The sequence below is a fragment of the Rattus norvegicus genome, chromosome 5, assembly GCF_036323735.1.
Source record: "Rattus norvegicus strain BN/NHsdMcwi chromosome 5, GRCr8, whole genome shotgun sequence".
NCBI lineage: Eukaryota > Metazoa > Chordata > Mammalia > Rodentia > Muridae > Rattus > Rattus norvegicus.
Genome location: NC_086023.1, coordinates 64,505,748 through 64,527,700, shown reverse-complemented (window position 1 = coordinate 64,527,700; position 21,953 = coordinate 64,505,748). Strand labels below are relative to the sequence as shown.

General features: G+C 50.5%; 1 protein-coding gene across 1 annotated transcript in view; it reads left to right on the top strand.

The window, feature by feature from the left end:
- The window catches only part of Shb (SH2 domain containing adaptor protein B), a 107,379-nt gene that overhangs the window by 53,372 nt on the left and 32,054 nt on the right, over window positions 1–21,953 (top strand). The window contains exon 3 of the mRNA NM_001427398.1: window positions 20,629–20,844. Within this exon, the coding sequence (NP_001414327.1) occupies window positions 20,629–20,844 (216 nt within the window). The remainder of the gene's footprint in view (window positions 1–20,628; window positions 20,845–21,953) is intronic.

Genomic DNA, 21,953 nt, shown 5'->3' with positions numbered 1-21,953 from the left:
AAGCTTGCTTACCATAGATATTCTTCTATGGAAGCCTACTTAAGAAAAAAAAAAAAAAGACACCCCCTCCCCCTTTGAGTTTCATCACTTAGCCATGGCTAGCCTGGAACGCACAGAGATCTCTCTGCCTCCTCCTTCTCTCCCTCCCCACTGCTGGAATTAAGACATGTGCTATGCCCAGCTGCTTTTTAAAGAGTCCCTTAATTGTACTTAATTGTATTTAATTGCACACACAGCGTCTGAGGAGGTGAAGGGTGAAGGCACTGAGTTTGGCTGCCCTGGGCTGTCTCCCACCCCTGTTGTCAAGGAGAGATTTTGGGAAGGAGGCAGTGAGGGCGGGGCTCACATTGCTAGCTTGGGCTTCCAGGTTCTCATTGTCCTCTGATGAGTTTCCCAGGTCTGGCTGATCTCCACGATCGTGTGTTACTCAGAAGTTCAGTCCCATGGATCCACAGACTTCAGGTCTTCTCCAGTCACCCTCCCACCCTCAGCTCTCCCAACAGCGCAGCACAGGGCCTAGCTCTCCCTGAGTCGTGATGAATGTGTGTCTTTTATCTCTGAACTCTGTTTCACTGCTACCAATAGAGTAACTAGGTGAACTGTGTGATCTCTCTCTCTGTCCTGGAAAAACAAGCATCCCCACACTGTTGGGGGACTGCCCAAGCATGTGCTCTTCTGAGGTTGAAGACAGGCCATGCTGAGACCATCCCTCTGGCTCTGAGGGATGTCCTGAGTCTCTGGGGCATCTGCGGTTCTGGGGAGTTTACACTGATGGAGACAGCTGTGGTGAGAAACCCCAGGCCAGCAGGATCATGGTCTGACCATCAGGGCTCCTGGTTCCCATCACCTCTCCCACAGAGAGAGCTGCCCTGCTGCTGCTGCTGCTGCTGCTACTGGTGGTGGTGGTGGTGGTGGTCACTACTGCTCCTGTGGCCTTGGAATTGTAGTAGTAAAAGCTCTGACCAACAGGGATGCTCGGATCTCCACTGCGCTCCCTGTTACGAGGGCACATGAGCCAGACAACTGCTTTATAGGCCAACAAAGAAGTCACCCGGGCCTCTACCTGCTTCATTGTCCCCAGTGGTGCTATGAGCCCGGCTCCTCTCCGTCTCCATCCTGTTTGTTCCAAAACCTTTTCTCTAGGAAGGATCTCTGTGTGGGACTCAGACCCCACAGTCTGTTGTCCTTCCTCACCCCCTTTGTCTCGCCGTTGGATGCTGCTCTCTGATTGCCTGGCTGCCTGGCCTGGGATGGAGGAGTGGACTGCAGGGGCTTGGGGAGGCCACAGAGAGGATTTGGGGTGGGGTTGGCAGCTCTTAAAGCTGGGTGTTCTTCATTCAGCAGTGAATACTGCACTCAGTACTAGGCCGCCAGGGACTGGTATAAATGACACTCAGGCCACTGTAGAAGGAGGAGGTGGGCAAGCTTGGCCCCTTGGTTTGGTTTCCTGGACATGGAGGTCAGTGGAGATGTTGTGTGGTCACCAATGTTTCAGGAAAGAGGGAACATGAAAGACAAAAGTGGTCAGAATTTGAGTTAAACCCCAGAAGGTGAGCAGGTCAAAGGGAAGGGGTCTTTTGGGGAACAAAGGAGTGGACCATCATGTCGGCCCTTGGGATTTACCAGTGCCTTTACAGGCACTGAACCGACCTCAGAGCTGGGTCTTGGAGGTCATGTGGATATGGGCATTGTATTAAGAAGAATGACAGATGTATAGAGAGTGACAACAGTCTAGCCAAAGGAGGAGTAAGCCACCTATCCTGGGAGCCAGTGTGGCCATAGCCACAGTTTATGAGGACTTGTGGCTGCCAACATGCCCAGTGACCAGGACTTCCTAATCCCACTTACAGGAGTTTGGGCTTTACCCTGAGGTGACCTGAAATTGCTGAACCTTTACCTTTCTGCACCCCACCCCCCAAACTCACTCAACCCATCTTTCCCCGGATTGCATTATTAAGCTCATTGGAATCCTGCTGTGATAGCAGGTGGGCACTGGGCCACATGGCAGGATCACCACAGAGCCTCTTCTCCCGAAATAGTCTTAGAAGTTGCATCCACAGTCACGTGGCAGTTTTTAAAGCCAGCACCTCAAACATCTTAGAACCTTGGGTGAGTGAGTACGGTGATAACAGAATGGAGCGGCGCTCAGTGCTAGCTCTGGAACCAAAGGGACAGTTGGCCTCTCCAGGAGGGTCAGGGATGGCACTTGGAGGTGAAGTCTAAGCTAGCCTTGGAAGCTTGACAGGTTGAGAAAGAGGGAATGTCAGTGTTGGATGGGAGTGCTAACCTTGACTTAGAGCAGACCCATCAGTGGACACCCTCCCCTGAGGTTGTCACTCTGGATCTGTCCAGGGTTCAAGGGCTGGGGACGCCAGCCAGTGCCCTGGAGATAAGGGCTGTAGATCCACATGCAAGTGTTTACTGACTTAACGTTTATTTTCACTTTATATAAGTATTGCCCTTGAAGTTACACAGGCCCATGGAGTCTGATCATGGAGTCTGCATGCTTTGAGGCTTGGAATCTGGGACAGCCTCCATGTATGAATCAGGCAATCTTCAAGAGCACAGTGCGTAGGAACTGATTTCCCCCCATGAACAGACTTTAGCATGATCCCAGCTGAACCTACAACACTGAGAAAGCTTCACTTGGGGTATCAGATGAAGCTCAGTCCCCTGGAAGCTCAGGTGTTCAGTCAGGCGGTGTGGACGGACTCTCTGCCTTGCTCCCACCTGTGGCCCCTAACTAACGTAGGGCATGGGGCACACTGCACGTCAGCTTGGACACTTTAACAAGCAGACATTTCAGGTCCTCTGACTTATAGAGGGTCTGCAAGTAGCAGGGGCGTAGGCTCTGTTCTAAACAGCAGGAGTTTCCTGCTGAACCTGTAAGAGGAATTAGTTGCAAATTAAAGCCCCAGGAACCAGAATGGTCTGACCTAGTGTATGGAACTGCTAGATGGGGACCAAGCGAATGTTGAGAGACATCTGCCTGAGAGGAAGATTTGGGTCTTGGAGTCATTTGTCCTACGCTGTTCTTCTGGAAGGTAGAGCGGAGTATACTCAAGGCTCGTGATGGCTGTGACCCCTGTGGGGTGTGTAGGAGTGGCGTAGCACAGGCCAGTTCAGTCAGCCTGTAACGTGGGCCCCTTGCAGGGGTTTGTGAGGTTTCTAAATTCCTTCTCCCCTTTTTCTTGGCTCCCTGGCTTCTCATGTGACGCTCTCGTTTATTAATGTATTTGACATTGTCCATGATAAAAGCAGACTAGACAAGAGCCTTCCCCAGTGGAGGAAGGACAGTGGGAGACTCCCCAGCAAGATCTCTGAGGCTCTGTCATTCCTCAAAGCTTGGCACATGGTGTGACTGACCGCTGCCTTTCTGCCAGCTTGCAGGTGCCCAGCCAGCTTTCTGACAGGGCTGGAGGTAAGATTTGGAAAAGCAGAGGTGGTACTTAGTCAAGGGCAGGTTGAGCTGTTCTGTCTGGTGGCAGTAGGCATCCATGGTAAAAGGCACCTCGCACCCAGGAATTTAAAGGTTCTTGGTGACAGAGGTGTGTGTTTGGGTGGGGGGTTCCCTCACCTCTTTGTCTCTGCAGCAGGAGGAAGATGAGCGGGGCCTCCTTGTCAGGGGGATGTGAGTGGAATCCAAAGTGTGAGCTTGTGAGAGTCTGTGAGGCGGCAGCTGTGCCATGACAGCGACTGCCCTCCCCTCAGGCTCTGGCCAGCCCCAGCCTCCCCCAGTGTGGAGTGAGGAAACTTGTCTGGCAGCAGGCAGCAGCACTCAGCTGTCATAGCACATCAGCGGTTGTGGTTCCCAGCTCAGGAAACATGCCAAGCGCCAGCAGATGATGTACTTAACGAAGCACTGAGGAAGAGAGGCTTGGCTCCAGACCAGCAGGTCTGAGATGCAACGCCAAGGGGCTCCTTTCACGTGGGCTCGGGGGCTGCTTTAGTGCAGAACTGTCAAGCTCTTGAACCCGGGGGACAAGATTGTGTCCTCTTAAACTTAAAACTTAGGTAAGATCAAGTGGGATTGCCTTTAGGAGGGCAGATATAGAATATGCCAACTGGTAGGCTTGAAGTTGACTTTATCAAAAGAGCTCTGAACAACATAAAATGGCAGGCCTTGGGGCTGGGGATTTAGCTCAGTGGTAGAGCGCTTACCTAGGAAGCGCAAGGCCCTGGGTTCGGTCCCCAGCTCTGAAAAAAAAAAGAACCAAAAAAAAAAAAAAAAAAAATGGCAGGCCTTCTCCTGTGGACTTGAACCAAGCCAACTGACTGTGAGTCATGTGTACCAGATGTCAGTTAGGAACGAGGTTGTGGGACTCTGCCCGTGTGTGTCTGTCCCTCCCTAATGTGTAACATCTGCACGGGGTTTGATGGTTTACAAGCCTCTTTTATATCCTTTGTCTGGTTTTATTTTATAACAGTCCCCATGAAGTCGATATTAATTTTCTCCCCACTCCACAACTGAGCCTGCAGTACTCCGCTGGGGCAGGCCCCTCGAGTTATGAGCTGGTGGTATTTTGAAGAGCCAGGGGTTGAATCCAGCTCCAGAGCGTACCCACGGATATGTGGGTTGCCTCCTTCATATTCTGTAGCTGAAAAAACTTAGTTGTTTGATTTGCACTTGAATCTGTTCTGTCTTGAGCAAGGTCGGAGGTTGGATGAGAGGTGGGATGGGGTGGAGTGCTTGCTTAGTGAGGCCTGCTGATGTCATCTTTCTGAGAGCTACTGGAAGCCCAGAGAGGTTGGAGGGCCTGCCAAAGTCACCAGCTAGAAGCTAGCTGGCCAAAAGGCCGATCCGTGTGCCGAGGGTGCCTTCTGCTTGCTTGTGTTATAGCATTGATTGCTACAGTCACATATAAGCGGAGACACAGAGAGCAGTTTATAAAAGGATGGTTCAGTATTAGAGTGAGCCCCGAGGTTGACAGATAGGGAGGCTGCCAGAAGGGACAGTGCTGTAGTGTGGAGTCTGCTGGTGGAGCTGGCCAGGCTCCTGACCTCCAGCCCATCCTCCACCCACTAGTTCTCAGCCTCAGACAAGCCTTCGTGTTGTAGGTTCCTGAAGTTTTGGGATCTGAACTGAGAGTTGACCCCAGGTCCCTGTCATCAGGAAGCTGGAAGAGAACCAGAGCTTCCAGAGTGCGAGCGCTCCCTTCTGCTAGCACGGCTTCCACCTCAGGCTTGAAGCTCGAATGCCTTGTTTCTCAGTGTTGAGTCCACATCCAGCCACCTAGTTATTTTTAGGTGGGAACTTCCTATTCTGTGTTCTGTCCCGCTCTGCCCCCTCCCCAAGCTGAGCGTATGTTTTCTGTCTGGCAATGGTGCTGTAGCCGCCTTATTTTTAGCATAGCTTGTTTTCCTTCCTGACTTTCCTTTTCTTCAAATTTAGCACACACACATACACACACTCAAATAGGCATTCCTCCCCACCCCGCCCTTCGTTCTTATTCACTAGGTCACACGATTCAATCCTCCAGGCAAGCGCTAAGCTCCATCCAACACCAGAAGAGAGGAGGCGTCAGTGGCTCCGGCTAATCTTGAGCACCTGCTTGTAGCACACACTCCTGGTCTTTTCATTAAAGTCTCTTCACTCGACCCTCGCCTGTCTCTGGTGGGGGTCTGCAACACTCACACTAGTACACGTACCTGATTAGGAATGTGTACCGAGGCCACCAGAGAACCTAGAGAATGTGAGCCTGTGTGTGCATATGTGCATCGATGATGCTTCTGGGCCCTAATTCTGTCTGCAGTTTCACGATACTTGATTCTGGCCAGAAAGGCATTCCATAGATGACATTTGCCATCAGACCACAGTTGATGGCTTAATTACGTTGTATCATTTAGTTTGTCTGTGTTGTGGGGCTGGGTGTGGTGGCCCGTGCTGCCATCCTAGTACTGGGATGCTGAGGCATTAGTGTTGTAGTTTCTGTTGCTGTAATAAAATACCCCGATCAGAAAACAACTTTGAGTAGAAAATGTTTATTTTAGCCTAATTCCAGGTTATAGTCAGTCCCGAGCAAATCAAGGCGACAGGAACTTAAAACAGCTAATTGTTTGATATTTATAATAAAGAACAGAGAGAAATGAACACACACACACACATACACACACTTACTGACTTGCCCTCCTGCTTTTGCTCAGTAATTTCTCCACTCTCACAATGCAGAAAAGAAACCCTGCCTAAGGAATGGTGCCACCAACAGTAGGCTGGGATTTCCCCACATCAATTAAAACAGTTTCCTACATACAAAACCAGTGTAGACAATCCCTCCTTGAACTCTCTTTCTTCTGGTCATTTCTACCATTATGTCAAGGTGACAGTCAAAGTGAACCTTCACATAGGCCAGCCTGGACTATGAAATAAAGCACAGGGGCCAGGGAGATGCTTGGTCATTGAAATGCCTATCACTCAGTCATAAGGACCTGAGTTAGAATTCCCTACACTCATGGAGTAACCAGACATGGTTTGTCTGTTACAGTCCTGAAGTGAGGAAGGTGGAGACAGGTGGGCTCCTGGAGTGCATTGGCCAGGCAGGCAGCCCAGATCACTGAGCTGCAGGTTCAGGGAGAGCCTGTCTCCCAAAATACATCCGGGTTAAGGGCACTTGAGACTCTTGCAGAGGACCCAGGTTTGATTCCCAGCACCCATGGGGCAGCTCACAACTGCTTGTAGCTCCAGTTCCAGGGATCTTTGCCATCTGCAGGTTCTGCACTCACATGGTGCACAGACAGGCATTTAGGCCATACATCAATACACATAGAATAACTAAAATGTGAGTAAAGACAGAACCGTTTACTTCAGGGTTCTTATCTCAGGCTTCGAATGGGTAAACACATGAAATAGGAACCGCTTAGAAAGAATACCAGGACAGAAGTTGTTGTTCTGTCCCAGCAGAATGTGGCTGAGGATGAAATGAGTCCTCTGGTGAAAGCAGATTTGGGAGATCCCCGCTCCCACAGACAATCCCAGACATCTTTTCCTGTCCTGACCTCAGTTTCTCCTTCTTCCCTAGGGCTAAGGTAAAAACTAATCATACCATCTCAGTATAGATAAGAGCAGGTGTCGGCAGGACCAGAAGCAAAGACTCCTGCACCAAGAAGCTGAGGCAGGAGGATTGCACATTCTAAGCTAGTTGGACTACATAGTGAGGCCCTGAGAAAGGTGGGCCAAAGAATGGCGTGTGCCTGGTGTTTAAAAAAAAAAAAAAAAATCAAACATACAGTGAAAAGTGAAAACCATCTCTCCTGGGACACGGATGGCTAATGATTGCATACTCTTTTGTGCATGGTGTATGCGTTCCTGCGTAACAAGAAGAGAGCAGAGGAGGATCCCAGGCATCTTCTACCTCAATCCTTGGAGACAGGGTCTGTCACTGAAACTCAGCCTGGAGACTGGGAGGGTTGTCAGTAAGCTGGGGTCCATCTTCCTCTGCCCCCTAATGCCAGGGTTACACGCACAGTTTTCACATGGGTGCTGAGGGCTCTAATTCAGGTCCTTACACTTGGACAGTGAATGCTCTTCCCTCTCTGCCCAGTTCAGTGATCTGTGTCTTCTTTTTTTTTTAAAGATTTATTTATTTACTTTATGTATGTGAGTACACTTTCACTGTCTTCAGACACACCAGAAGAGGGCATCAGATCTCATTACAGATGGTTGTGAGCCACCATGTGGTTGCTGGGATTTGAACTCAGAACCTCTGGAAGAGCAGTCAGTGCTCTTAACCACTGAGCCATCTCTCCAGCCCCTGTGTCTTCTTTTAAAACCTATTCCTGGGTTGGGGATTTAGCTCAGTGGTAGAGCACTTGCCTAGCAAGCTCAAGGCCCTGGGTTCGGTCCCCAGCTCCAAAAAAAAGAATAGAGAAAAAAAAAAAAACCTATTCCTTTTATTTTTAGAAAGTATTTGTGTGTGTGCGTGTCTGGACATCTGTGTTTGGTGCATGGCTGTGTGTGTGTGTGTGTGTGTGTGTGTGTGTGTGTGTGTGTGTGTGTGTGTGTGTGAGAGAGAGAGAGAGAGAGCGCTCGCGAGAGCGAGAGCGCGTGTGCACATTTGCAGGTCAGAGGACGGCCTGCAGGAGATTCTCTCCCACTTCCTGGGTCCTGGGACTCAAACCCCGGTTGTCAATCTCGGAGGCAATCCTCTTTTGCCTCAGCGGCCCAGTTCACACATTCTTCTGGCTTTTCCTCACGTGCTTCCAACAGGCATCTGCACATACTGACATGTGCAGACGCATTCTTTTCTACAGACATGCTGGCTGGTCCCAGATCTTGTCTGGGGTCATTAGCCCCTGTGGACGACTCCATCAAGTGACTGGAGCACAGTGCTTTTTGCCATTCTGTTCACAGTGAACATCCAAGTCCATTTATTTCTGCCTATGGCTGTAGGTATTTTCAGAAATAAACTCCAGGCCATGTGCTATTGAAAACTTGTTAAATCTATCAAGCTTGCCTCTGAAAAGGCCATCTTCAGTTTATCTTCCCTCCAGCAGTCTTTTAGTACTATTTCTTTTCTAGACAAGCATCTTAAAAGTATCTTTTTCCCCCCTGTGCTAAATTCTGAATTTGTAGCACACTTGTTTGTTTAATGTTGTTCTCTCAACTTGTATTTTTGGAGCAACTGCATAGCAGGATTTCTATGTTAGGAATCTCAGGGGTGTTTCAAGATGGATTAGACTGAACCCAGTCCTCAGAAACAGAAGGGGGTAGGGGACTATCTGAGCTTCTGTATTGCTAGGTGTCACAGTCCCAACCCCACCCCCACCCCCCGTGGGTGTAACAGAGACTCCACTGCCTTTGTGTATTCATCTTTGAGTCCCTCACTGTCTGTAACACATAGGGTTCACTTCTCCATATCCCAAACTAAGCAGACGCTTGCCCTTGGTCCCAGGGTCAGGTCATTTCAGGTGGAGTCACTCCAGTGAATCGAAAGTATGGGAAGAAGGCTGCCCCTGCTTGCCATTTGCTAGAGCCCCTCCCTGCTTTGGGTTCTAGAAATGGGCGATACTTCTCCGTGTTAGGTCTCTGCAGTGCCCCTTTTCAGGACCCTAAGGCAGGGCTGTCATTTGGTTTCTTCTGCTTCATTTCTGCCGAGCCCTTTCCCTGACGTAGTTTGGGATGGCTGTGCACAGAGTGGTCTGTGCGAGCTGTTGGTGGAAACCAACCTGGACAATGGAAGCTTTGCGGTTGGTTCCACGCCTCTCTCCCCTTACTGGGTCTGTTGTGCTGTGACACTAAAAAGAGGTAACAACAGAGCTGGAAGAGCTGAGGTAAGGGACAGTAAACCCCTCACCCAGGAGCTGACCTCATCCACTAAGTGGGCAAGGTGGCTTTGCCCACCAGGACCATTCTGCGGTTGGTGGCTGTAAGAACCCAGCAGTGCAGAGGGTGTTTTGAGCTGGGGGATGTTGGGTAGAACAAGGGACTCCCTTCAGCCTGTTGTTTTTCTAAGTTTGGGTTGGACTTTGGCTGGCCATCATTCTTGAGCTAGGTGAGGATCCTGACTGGATAGGCCGGTGGTCTCCTGAGCTGAAGCTGCAGCTCTAGAGCGACAGGTGCTCTGTGAGCCTCCAGGGTATCCCGAGAAACCAGACTGAGGGACTCCAAAGTGAGGAAGATCATCATAACCAAACTCTTCCCTCATCTAAGAGGAATCTCAGCTCCAAAGGACTGGCAGACCAGAGGGCCAGGCTGGTCCTGGGCCAGCAGCCTCACTGCTTCTGTCCAGAAGGTTGGGGTTGTCTGTCAGTCCCAGGAGGAATTAGTTCTTTGACGAGGAAGGCTAGGCAGAGTTCTTGCCAGGTCTCACCAGGTCGCTTCCACCAGACATCTGTGCTGGGCATGAAGCCAGCCACGTTCTCTCAGCATGAGTCCGTGACCCTATAAGGAGCCCAAGGACAGTTGGGGTTTGACCAGTGTGCCGGGGAAGCCTGGCAGGGTGCCTCGGTTAGGTGACAGGGACCAGCAGCCAGAAGAGGATCTTGGCAACTCTGGAAGGAGGCCTCTGTGCCTGCTGTCAGTTTGTAGTTGCCAGCTTAGGGCTGCAGGACTGAGGACCGGCACATGGGTTGGCTGTCTGTGTGGCATCTAGAATGGGCCGAATGGCTCCCTGGTAGGCAGGTCTGCCTCATGGCACTGTCCTTGCTTTCCTTAGAGACCGACCCTAATGATGTCTGTAGGCACTCCATATGGCTTTGCCAGATAGGGCCCACTGGGATATCCTATCGTCCTGATTGGCAGGAAGGCAGTGTGTCTGGTCATTCAGCTAGGCAGGACCTGGTCCTTCCAGGGCTTGTGGCTCCTGCTGACTTCGGTTCATGCTCTTTTTGCACTTAGTGGAATTCAGGGGGAACACTGACTTCTGCTGAAAGGGAGCTACCAATGACCAAGGGTTGGGAACATGAGCTCTGGAGCCAGGCTGTCTCTACTTACCCTCACTTGGTAGCAGTGGTCAGATGGGCAGGTCTGTGTTGGAATTAAGAGAAACTGGGTGTACTGTGATCAACAGACCTGGTACCCGATACTGTATAATTGTATACTGTCTTCTACACCCTACCTTACAACAGTAAGCTATAGACTTCTCGTCAGCTCAGGATGATCCCGTGGCTCTTCTAAAGCTGGCTCTGAGCCTCTTTGAGGACCCGTGAGGACCTGCTTCCTGAGGGTGAGGGCTGTAGCCCATCCCCCATGGCTTTATCACGTTAGAGAATGGCCTTAGATTCCTCTGGAAGCCAGGCTTCACTGTGCTCAGTAGACTGGAAGAGTGCCCTGCCCCAGGACTGTCCTGAGAGACTTCTGTGTGCTTTTGCTGAGACGGATGGGTCCTTGCTGGGCTCCGGCCTCCTCCTGCTGCACAGGAGCCCGGGGATGCCTGGCCCATCTTTTCAGGGTTGGGCTGAGGATGATGTTTTTTGGATTTGGGGGATATTTACATGTGTTGGGATGCAAGTATAAACATGAAAGTTACATGTATTATACACACCTAATGGCAATAACCTAGCTGTATATGGAACTTCAGCATGCCTGCATTTCGACTGTAGCCTGTAACATGAAGCCTGCTGTGGACTCATGTCAGCACTCACAAGGTTTTAGACTTTGAATTTTTGGATTTGCACATGTATTACTCTTGTCTGTGTCTTGGGATAAGGAATACTCACCCAAAACCCAGGACAGTGCCTAGAAGCAAGTAACTAATTAAATAAAATCGATGGTAGATGGTTGTATTAGGGCTCTTTAGAGTCACAGAATTTATAAAATGTCTCTGTATAGGAAAGGAATTTATCGTAGTCTAACTAACCTAACAGTGGATAAGAGGTCCAAGAATCTAGTAGTTACTCAGTCCCACGAGCGTAGCTGTCTCAGCTGGGCTTCTGTAGAAGTGGGTTCCAGCAGACGTGCTGGCACGAAAGTGCAAGCAGGTAGAAAAGAGCGAGTCTTCCTTCTTCCAGTGTCCTTACATAGCTCTCCAGCAGAAGGTGTGGTCCAGATTATAGGTGTGTACCTCCAGGCCTAGATCTGGGACTTGCTTTGTCCCAGGCTGGCCTTGAACTCAGAGATCTGCTTGCTTCAGTCTCCTGAGATTAAAGGGGTGTACTACCTTGCTTGAGCCTTAAGTTTCTCATGGCCACTGTGCCTCAAGATCTGGGTCAGGAAGCCTGTGTCGTCTTCTAGCCTCAAGATCTAGATCACATTTGAGCCCTCCATTTCTGGATTGTAGTTCATTCCAGATGTAGTCAAGTTGACTACCCGGAATAGCCATCACAATGGGGGTGTCTTGATTCTCCTGCTGATCTTTGAGTTCACCAAGGGCTCTTTTAGTACAGGCGTTGGAGGGAGTACAGGAGGTGTGTGTACAAGAGGGATTCGACAGCCTCTTTTGGTACCGGCACCTTTATGCACACGTGGCACAGACACTTAGACATGCATGTGCACGCATGCGCACGCGCGCGCACACACACACATACATATATATCTTGGAAAAACAAAACAAAACGACACTTGTCCCTAGGAAACCCATCCCTCGTGTCCCTTCTCAGCACTGCATCTCCCCTAGGCCTCCACACATAAAGGCAGTCATTATGCAGAGCATAGACATTCCAAGGCAGAGCAGCGGACTGGGCTGGAGGACACGGTAGAAATGACACAGGACACCTATAAGCTCTGTGGTGAATCATGTGGACTTGTAAATCGCAGGGGAGGCATGTTGGTACACATGACACAGGCCCTCTCTAGAGGGGCTCACAAGATGGCCCTGTCACCAGACAAATAACCAAGGAATGGCAGCACACTGGCCCTCCTCCTGACTTCAGACTGGGCTGTTTTGTCTCCCCCGGGATGAACACAGAAGAACAAGTGAGGGCTTGCTGACCGCGGAGATCACTGTTTGGTTCACGCCCCTGCTTTACAAAGTCCAGGCTCTGCTGCTTGGGTATTTCTGTGCACACCTATGAAGAGGAGGCCGAAAGAAGCCTAGTTGTCAGCTTCCTGGCTCTGTACAGCTCTAGAAATGGAACTCAGTAAAGGAGGAGGACAAGGGACCTGGGGCAGGGTTAGATTGCCTCCAGGTTTTGTCTCTGAGCTGGCCTGTCCCATCTGATCACCACCCCAGAGCTCAGACTGCTCTCTGACCGGCAGCCTCCAAGGAGCACCTGAACTCTAAATGCCAGGGCAAGTGCCTCAGTTGATGGGGAGGGTCTTTCTCTGGCAGGTGTTACATAGTTCAGATGAGGAGGGGGAGGAGGGGGAGGGGAAGGGGGGAGGAGGAGCGGGGGGAAGGGAAGGGAGGGGAGGGGAAGGGGGGAGGAGGAGGCGGCCTTCTAGCTCTCTGATGCTGTACCCTGGCACCAGGCCGGGTTTCAGCTGTGTGTCTAATTAGAAGCAGCCGCCTGCCACTCCCCTGGAGTTCACTTGGTCGAGGTGCTGGATGTGCTTTTAACACCTCAGAGGCCTGCCCTGCTTCCCGGAGATTAGAACAAGACAGGCTGATGAAAGAGATGTCAGAAAGCATCTGGGAGGGGCGGGAAGAACCCTGGTCCAGTTCCTGCTTCTTCAGGCCTCAGATTCTGTGTGTGTGCACTGTGATGATTGGGCATACCCGGACCTCAGGCCACTCACTGCAGCGCCACGGAGCAGTGCCACCCAGGTAGAGGGTAGGGTCCTCAGAATGCCAAAGAAGCAGCAGCTGGAGTTGGAAGGATGGAGTCAGAAATAGAAACCGGTCGAGAGGTTGGTATTGAGGCTCTTCTTTCAAGGTTCTGTGGTGGGACTGACATGTCCAGTTGCAGCAAGTGGATCAATGGAGCTATGGGGTCAAAGGGCAGTCTCAGAAGGGATCTTGGAGTGGGGCTCCAAAGGAGCCTGGTCTAACTGAAGAAAGTGTTACTCCTTGTCTTAATTATGGTTTTACTGCAATGAACAGACACCATGACCAAGGCTACACTTAATTGGGTCTGGCTTACAGGTTCAGAGGTTCAGTCCATTATCATCAAGGGGGAGCATGGCAGTGTCCAGGCAGGCCTGGTACAGGAGGAGCCGAGAGTTCTACATCTTCATCTGAAGGCTGCTAGGAGAAGACTGACTTCCATGTGGTTAGGAGGAGCGTCTCATTGCCCAACCCCTAAGTGATACTCTTCCTCCAACAAGGACACACCCACTCACTCCAACAAGGACACACCCATTCCAACAAGGACACACCCACTCCAAGGCCACGACTCCTAACCGTGCCACTCCCTGGACCAAGCCTATTCAAACCACACACTCCTGAAGCACTTTCTTTATAGCAGACATCATTTAATGTGTGTAGCTTCATCACGCTCCTGGCCTCTTTACAAGTTTGTGCGGTTGTCTCCCACCCAAGGATGAGGAAGCTGAGGCAGCTTGCCCCAAGTCGAGCAAGTGCTGAAACAAGGCCTCTGTTAGACCAAGCAGTCTGACTGGTTTTGTCTTCCGGCCTAGGCGCTCGGTCTTCCTACTTCTGGATGTCTCCGAGAGCTCCATGTGAGGCAGCTTGGTTCATAGCAGCTACATCATTCTAGTAATGCAGCCTTTCCTGGCCTTACCTGAGACTCCGTCTCACGCACCTGCAGCCCCAGCATCTCAGGCATGGTGTCGCCATGGCTACACAGCCTGGAAGAGAGGTCAGATGTGGGTGACAGGGTCTGGTTGTACCCATCTCTGGCAGAGGAAAAGCTTCTTAGGCCAAAGGGACAGCAATGGTTGGGAGTGGAAGCCTCTCAGGACCACGTCCCCACTGAACTCTGCCGTCATGTGACTTGAGAATTGCTGTGGATTCTCAGGCCTGGGTGGAAAAGCTAGAGGTGAGAGCTCTTGCCGGCACTGCCGTTTCCAGGGAGGCTGCAGCCTACATCACTCCATCCAGCCCACCTTGCCCAGAGGCTCCAGGACAATGTCCTCTCTGCATCCACCCTTGCTTTTCTGTCGACCTCCAGCCCCCTGGGCTCGTCTCTACCCTGTGTCCACTTTCTCTCCCATACCACTGTGCATGATCTGAATTCTTTGAGGCTCTCACAGTTTGGCCGGCGAGAGCTGATTCTCTGCTCTTTGGTTGTAGCCTCAGCTGGGCTTTGCCTCTGTAGACAGGGCCTCTGCTCTCTTTGCTGAAGAACACCATGTTCTCCCATACTGGGGGTCGAGAGACACCGAGGATGACACCGAGGACAGGCGGGTGTGCTGGCACTGTTGGAGCAGGAGGTGCACCTGAGACTGGAGCTCAAAATTGAAGCTACTCAATCTTTTGAAGAGAAAAGACCCCTGGAGGGTAGGGAAGAGGTAATGAAAAAGTGAAATGATTTTAGGCCTGGTGTGATGGTGCATGTCCTTACCCCCAGCACTAGGGAGGCAGAGGCATGTGGATCTCTGAGATCCAGGCCTGCCAGAGCTACATAGACCTTGTCTCCCACAAACAAAACTGTTTTATTATGGTCTTCTGCTAACGTACTACGAACTGTATTGTATAGGGTGGTTTTTTTTTTTTTTTTTTTTGTTATTTTGTCTTTGTTTTTCTCTTTCTTTATGTGTCTACTTTCAGTACATATTGAAGGCTGCCTGTATTAGAAAGAAATGTTATGTGTCAAGACTATACTAGAAATCAAATCTATATAGAAAAGATGGGCGTAATCACCTAAAGGAACAGAGGCTACATTTACACACCAAGGTTAACGGAGGTCCTGTCTGCACCTAGCTTGGCTTGTCCTGGTCCTGCCTTCTTTCCTCTTGTCCCCCTCCCCCCTCCCCTTTGGTTGTCTCTTATGACCTGGGCTTCCTTAGCCCTTCAGATCATCCGAAGCTTCTCCTCAGAAGTTTGAAAGTATAAAATGGTCTCTCTACTTTGGAAGACACTTTGGCACTTTTCCCCAGAGGTAAACATTCCCTTACACAATCATATTACCCAGAGAAGTTGCACAAGGATATTTACAACAACTTTATTTATAACTGCCAAAGTCTGGAAGCAGGCAAGATACCCTTTAGTAGGTAACTGGATGAACTCTAGGCAGTAGAGTGCTTTTTTAAAATTAAGAAACAAGAGGGGGCTGGAGGGATGGCTCAGTGGTTAAGAGCACTGACTAATCTTCCAGAGACCCTGAGTTCAATTTCCAGCAACCACATGGTGGCTCACAACCATCTGTAATGGGATCTGATGCCCTCTTCTGGTGTGTCTGAAGTCAGCGACAGTGTACTCACATACATGAAATAAATAAATAAATCTTAAAAAAAAAAAAAAAGAAAGAAAGAAACAAGAGGGCTGGAGAGAAGCTCAGTAGCAAAGCGCACTTGCTGCGTTTGAAGAGGGCCTGAGTTTAGTTCCCAGCACCCATGTCAGGTAGTTCACAACTGCCTGCAACCCCAGCTTCAGGGGATCTGGTGCTGTGGATTTGACCTCCACAGGCAACTACACTTATGTGTTCTCTCTGCCCCCCCACCCCTGCCCTTCTCTCTGTGCCCGCCTCTCTCTCTCTGTCAAAATCTCTTTTAAAAGGACGTGTAAGCTATAATTGAACTATCAAAGAAGGGACATAAAGGAAATGAAAATGTGTTTTAGAGAAAGAAGCTAATCCGAGGGGTCTGCATACTGCCTGATTCTGCCATGTGTCATCTTGGAAATGGGAAAGTTACGGAGACAGGGAAAGATAGGAGGAGATTACCAGAAGCTGGGGGAGACCAGACAGAGAAAAGTGGAAATACCACCTGTATTGTGGTGCTACCATTACATGTCTGTGTAAGTCCACAGTTCCACACCAGGAGTCCTCACATAAGCTGTGCTCTGTGCCAGTGTAGTGCAGTGTCAGTGTAGGCCCATCAGTGTAATGGAGGAGGCTGTGTGACTGGGGACAGGATGCACGGGGCATCTCTCCACCTTCTGTTCAGTTCTGTGGAAACCTAGCACTGGTGTAAACCATAATCCTTTGTTGTTGTTTTGTTTTCTGAAGGCAGTGTTTCTCTGTGTAGCCCTGGCTGTCCTGGAGTATACTCTGTAGACCAGGCTGGCCTCCAACTCAGAGATCTAGCTGCCTCTGCCTCCCAAGTGCTGGGATTAAAGGCGTGCACCCCCACCCCTGGCCTATGTGCTCTTATTTTAAAGAGGGAAGCAGAGTTGGTAAGTTCAGAGCAAGGTGTAACTTGCTTCTTTTCAGCTCTCAGGTCTAACCCTCAGCACATCCACTCCAAGAGGCTTCTGGTTTGCAGCAAGCTCAGCCTGTCCTGGTTGCCCCTCTCCTTTCCTGTCATGATCACCAATTATGATCTTGGCTTCTTCAGCCCTCTTGGTAAGCTCTGCAGGTGAATTATCTTAGGGTCTCTTCCAGGTCTAACATTCTCTGGTTCTACGGAATGTAAGATCTGTTTGGTTTTGCTTCTATTTGGTTTTTTTTGTTGTTGTTGTTGTTGTTGTTTATTTGTTTTGTTTTTTTTCTGGTTCTACTTGAAAACCTTTCTACTCCAGAGGTCAAGAGAAATCCCCACACTGTCAATTTTAATGTTTCTGTTTGCTGCCTACAAGGCATGAAATCACAGCCTGCCACCCAGCGTCGAAGATGATTTTCTTTGAAGGAGTGGATGAAGGAGTCAGATGTCTTGTGGCCTAGAACATATGGGCACTGATTCTCCTGCTAGAGCTTTCTGGGGACTGTCACCAATGGGCCTGGCTAATAAGGGGGATGCACCATGATCATTAGTCAGGAAACACTATGTCCTGCCATGTGGCCTGGTGTGGTGACCCTTGACTTGTCCTCTTGGCAGCCTCTCAGAAGAGGGACTGCTCCTCATGGGTCCATTCCTGGGGGCTGGGACTGGTCGCTGCTTCTGAGACAGACGACAGCCCAGCCCCAGAGAGCCCCAGTCTACTTAACACACAGTGTGGCTTTCACATGTTCCTGTCTTAATTACATCTTCGTTATTCACAACAACTTTGAAGACTAATTAAGCACTGGTCTCCTCTCTCCTCAGAAGTTATTTGCCTTCCTTTCTGGGGTTTTCATCTCTTCATTCCTCTGTCTGTGCCTGAGACATTGCTGTCATCTCAATTTAGATGTTATGGTCACAGTGTGCTGAACTGTTTTGAGTAAATCCCAACCAGGGAGCGGAATTCCCTCTGTGGCTGTTCTGGGTGTTCACCTTGCCAGGGATTGTTTAGGAATTTCTCAACACACAAACGTTTCTGTAGCTCAACATAAGTTCACATGCGCGTTCCCATGTAGCTGCGTTCGCTTCCTATTAATCATTTTAATGGTTGCTTAATATCCCATCCACTTAACATGTGATGATTTACTTAACTGTTCCCTATTGTTGAGCCCTAATGACAATGTGAGCCCATCCTGTAATACAGAGGGAACGTGGTTTCAGTGGCTTAAAATGGCAGCCCAACAGCCTTATATGCCATTAGGAACCCAGCTTTGGTAAGTAGATGCTTCAAGAAGAATCTTAAAGGAGATGTGCCTCACAAGCCCCTCTATCCGAATGGCCGATGCGTCCTCGGCACATCTCCCTATTGGCTGGTAGTGTGCCTGTTTCTTCACTAACTATATGGTGGCATTGCCAGGCACTGCCATCTCTGGAATCTGGAATTTTAACAAGTTAGCAGGAATTTGGTGTGCAGCGTGGTGTCTGGCTGTCAGTTCTTGTTCTCCACCCCCCACACCCTGCCCTCCAGTTCACTGGAACGCCTGCAGTTGTTTCTAGGAGGAGCAACCCAAGAAGCTGCTCTGTGCACTTAAAGCAACAGTTCTCAACTTGTGTGTCACAGCCCCTTTGGGGGTCGGATGACTTGTTTACAGGAGTTGCCTAAGACCAATATAAACTGATATTTTATAATATGATTCATAAAAAGAAATTTTGTGGTTGGGGGAGTCACCATAGCATGAGGAACCTCACAGGATCAAGGCATTAGGAAGGTTGGGGACCGCTGCCTTAGTGTAAATGGTGGTTCACGTGGGTGGTGCGAGTGAAGAAGAATGGTCCTCCCGGGCCAGCTTTATCAGCTGCACCCCAGTGTCCCCAGTGTCCCCAGGCTCCGTCTTCCCCAGAGCCAATAGGGAGATGTCAAGGACCCCGCAGAGCAGGGGTAGCCTAGGTGGTGGATTCCTGATATAATTTCAAAGTTGACTGTGGTGCTGTACGGTCAGTGCCCTCCCCTCTTGTGTGTGAAAAAGGAAAGCATAGTGCTCATAACTTAACAGTCCTCAGAAGCCACATTTTACCCGTGTGGGGTCGTCTCTTGGGAGATAACATTACATGGCTTACAGTCCACAGTTAGAGGTTTCTCTGCTTGTTCTCTGCCTTCCTAGAGAATGAGAATCTTGCCTTTAGTGCTTTGTGCCTGCATTCCTCTACACTTACAAACCCCCTTTCCACGGAGAGAAAGCTAGCCTCGTGCCCCCTCCGCAGGGCACCAGAGAGGTGCCAGCCTAGTGGGTTCAGCCTTGCTGTGTGTAACAGTTGTTATTTTGGAAAGATAATGGCCTCTAGGGTACTTACAGAAACTTCCTCTTTTAAAATGAATCCAGCAACAGATACACAGTGGTACGAGAAAGAGCCAAAGCCATGAGGTTGGGGTGGGACTTGGTGAGTACTGGCATACGGGCTAATCAGTTCTGAAGAGCAGGGCACAGTCATTGACATTTTTCATTAGGGCAATGGACAGGGGCTTTGCCGTCTGGGTGAGGGGCCTTGGCCTGCAAAGCGGAGGTCTGAAGTGGCCCTGTCACTCACGTGTTCTAGCAGCTGCTCTGACAGCCAGCCTCCGGTTTGGGGTATGCACATCCCTGCCTCTGCCCGCACCCCTTTGTAGGCAGCCAACGGCCACTCCCTCCTTGAACCTGGGACCATAGCACAAGGGGAATGTCCATGTTGTTACTCAGCTTGAAAACAAATGAATTTCTGCCCCATGATCCCACTTTGAAAACACAATGCCACATACAATAAGCCAGCCATGGCAGGACAAATGGCGGTGTACTTATGAGAAGTACTGCCCAGAGTAGTCAAGCTCAGAGATAGAGGTGGGGCAGACTTTTCTAAGGGCTGGGGAGAGTAGTGGGGAGCCAGTGTTTAAAGGATACCAAGTTTTAGTTTGGGAAGATGAGAGTTTTAGAGACGGATGCTAGCGATGTCTGCACAAGGGAACGGACAGTTGTTACCTCTGTCACTACTTACGAGTGTGGTGACCCTTGCCTGTAATCCTAGCCCTGGGGGAAGTTGAGGCAGAGGAGTTGGGACCCTTTAATACAGTTCATGAGTTCGAGGCTAGTCTGTACCACATAGACGCTCCATGAGCTACATTGTGAGACCCTTAAAAAGAAAGGCAAACAAACAGCTTATTTTGTATGTAATGAGGCCTTGGCTCACACTGGTGACATTCCCCTCTGCTTCCACTTGTCAGAGCTGGCAATGCAGGCTCTCTGCTCCTGTTCTGGCCCTCCCCAGCCCCTGTGCCTGGCTTCCCTTACCCTCCAGTCACTATCACGGTGATTGTAGTTGTGTCATCTCCTAGAAAAAGCAACTGGTAATGTCTGTGTGCGGTCCGGGATGACTGATCAGGTGGCTCCTGTCACCCTCCCTAAAAGAAGCCAACTCTGTTCCCACATCTCCAAATCCCCGCATGTTCACTTGCGTGGGTGAGTGGGCTCTGGGGTGGAGTGCTGGGAAACATCACTCAGCTCCACAGGGTTGAAGAGGAGCTTGGTAGGACCTCTCCAGGAGGACCTTGCTTGTTGGCTCTCTAAGTAAATCTCTGGGCCAGGCCGGAACAGGAAGGTCATTTGGCCCAATGTGGCTCTGTGCAAATGGGGTTCAAAGATGGCAGTGGTCAGTAAGGTGTGTCAGGTCTGAGACCCAGAGCACATTTGCTGTTTCCTGCTCTCAGCTGGCCCAGTCTTTGAAGACATATAAGACAGCGAGAGAGCAAGGTTAGTCTGTTAGGTTGAGCTGCTGTTTGGTTGACCGGTACAGTCTTGGTAAGACGGCTCTTGCCCAGAGAGCTGAGAAAGCACTCAGTGCAGGGCAGCCAGGAATAGGAAGAGGTCATCTCTGCTGGACCCACCTCCCTGGCTGGTGACCCTGACCTCAGGCCTGTTTCCTGGTGGGGACCGCACATCCACAACTTGTCTCCTTTTTGCCTGCAGAATTCCAGAGGCAAGAGAGCGTCCGGTCACAACACAAAGGCATCCAGTTGTATGACACCCCGTATGAGCCGGAAGGCCAGAGCGTGGACTCAGACTCAGAGAGCACTGTGAGCCTTCGGCTTCGGGAGAGCAAGCTACCCCAGGACGACGACAGGCCTGCCGACGAGTACGACCAGCCGTGGGAATGGAACCGGGTCACCATCCCCGCCCTGGCAGGTAGGAGCAGTGTGACAGAAAAGAGGCCAAGCCAAAGTGAAACTCCAGTCTGGCATTGAGGGTTTCCAGTCCAATCTCACCACCTTCAGAGCTGCTTCCCTCGGGCCTCGTGGAGTCTCATTCTGTGGTCCTGCCCAGCCCTCAGGGCCCCTGTGAGGAGGCAGTCGAAGACGGGGGAACCCCAACACCTGCCTGCGGTGCTGACTCATGCTTGGGCTCATGGTGTCTGGGAGAGCTAGTCTGGCACCTCACTCCTCCCTCAGCTTGGTCTCAGACCAGCAGTTGGATTGCCTGTGAGCTGCTCAGAAATCTAGCACCTTGGGCTAGTGAGTGAGGGTGATGGCCACCAAGCCTGCTGACCTCTGCTCAACTGCGGGTACCCTCATGATGGAGGAAGAGAATTCTTCTCGCAAGTTGTCCTCTGAGCTCCACACATAGGCCTTGGGTGTGTGTGTGTGTGTGTGTGTGTGTGTGTGTGTGTCTGTCTGTCTGTCTGTCTCTCTCTCTCTCTCTCTCTCTCTCTCTCTCACATATACACACACACACACACACACACACACACACACACACACACACACACACACAGTTGGAACACGTTCTGCCAGCTCCTACATGATCTGTGTTGACGTTCAAGTGGGCAGCACTTACGTAGTAGGACATCATCTCTCCGGTTACTGTCTGGAGCCCGCCCACTCATGCCTGGAGACAGTTACAGTACTGTCCGTATGGTTGGCCTCAGGTAGCACTAGTTGGCAGTAAGTCTCAGGACCCACGACTGTCCAGTCTGTTCGTGGTTCTTGTCACTGTCTTACTATCGTTGGTGTCAGTGTCACTTGAACTCTTGTCCCGCCTGTCTCCCACCAAGTCTCTTGGCTTTACATGTCCCACGCCAGAGCAGATCTGTGCCCGTCCCAAGCAGCTTTGGGTGCCTTCTTACTTGGTGGGATGAAGGAGGAGGGTGCTGTGACACCAGCCTCCCTCCGTTTCCTCTATCCAGGCGGCAGTGGGTGGAGGCCAGTAGGAAGACGATGCTTTGCAGAAACTTGGTTGGGGGGGAGAGTGTCATCATGGTTCCAGTTGCCAGCCCTGACGTGTGGCTGCATAGAATG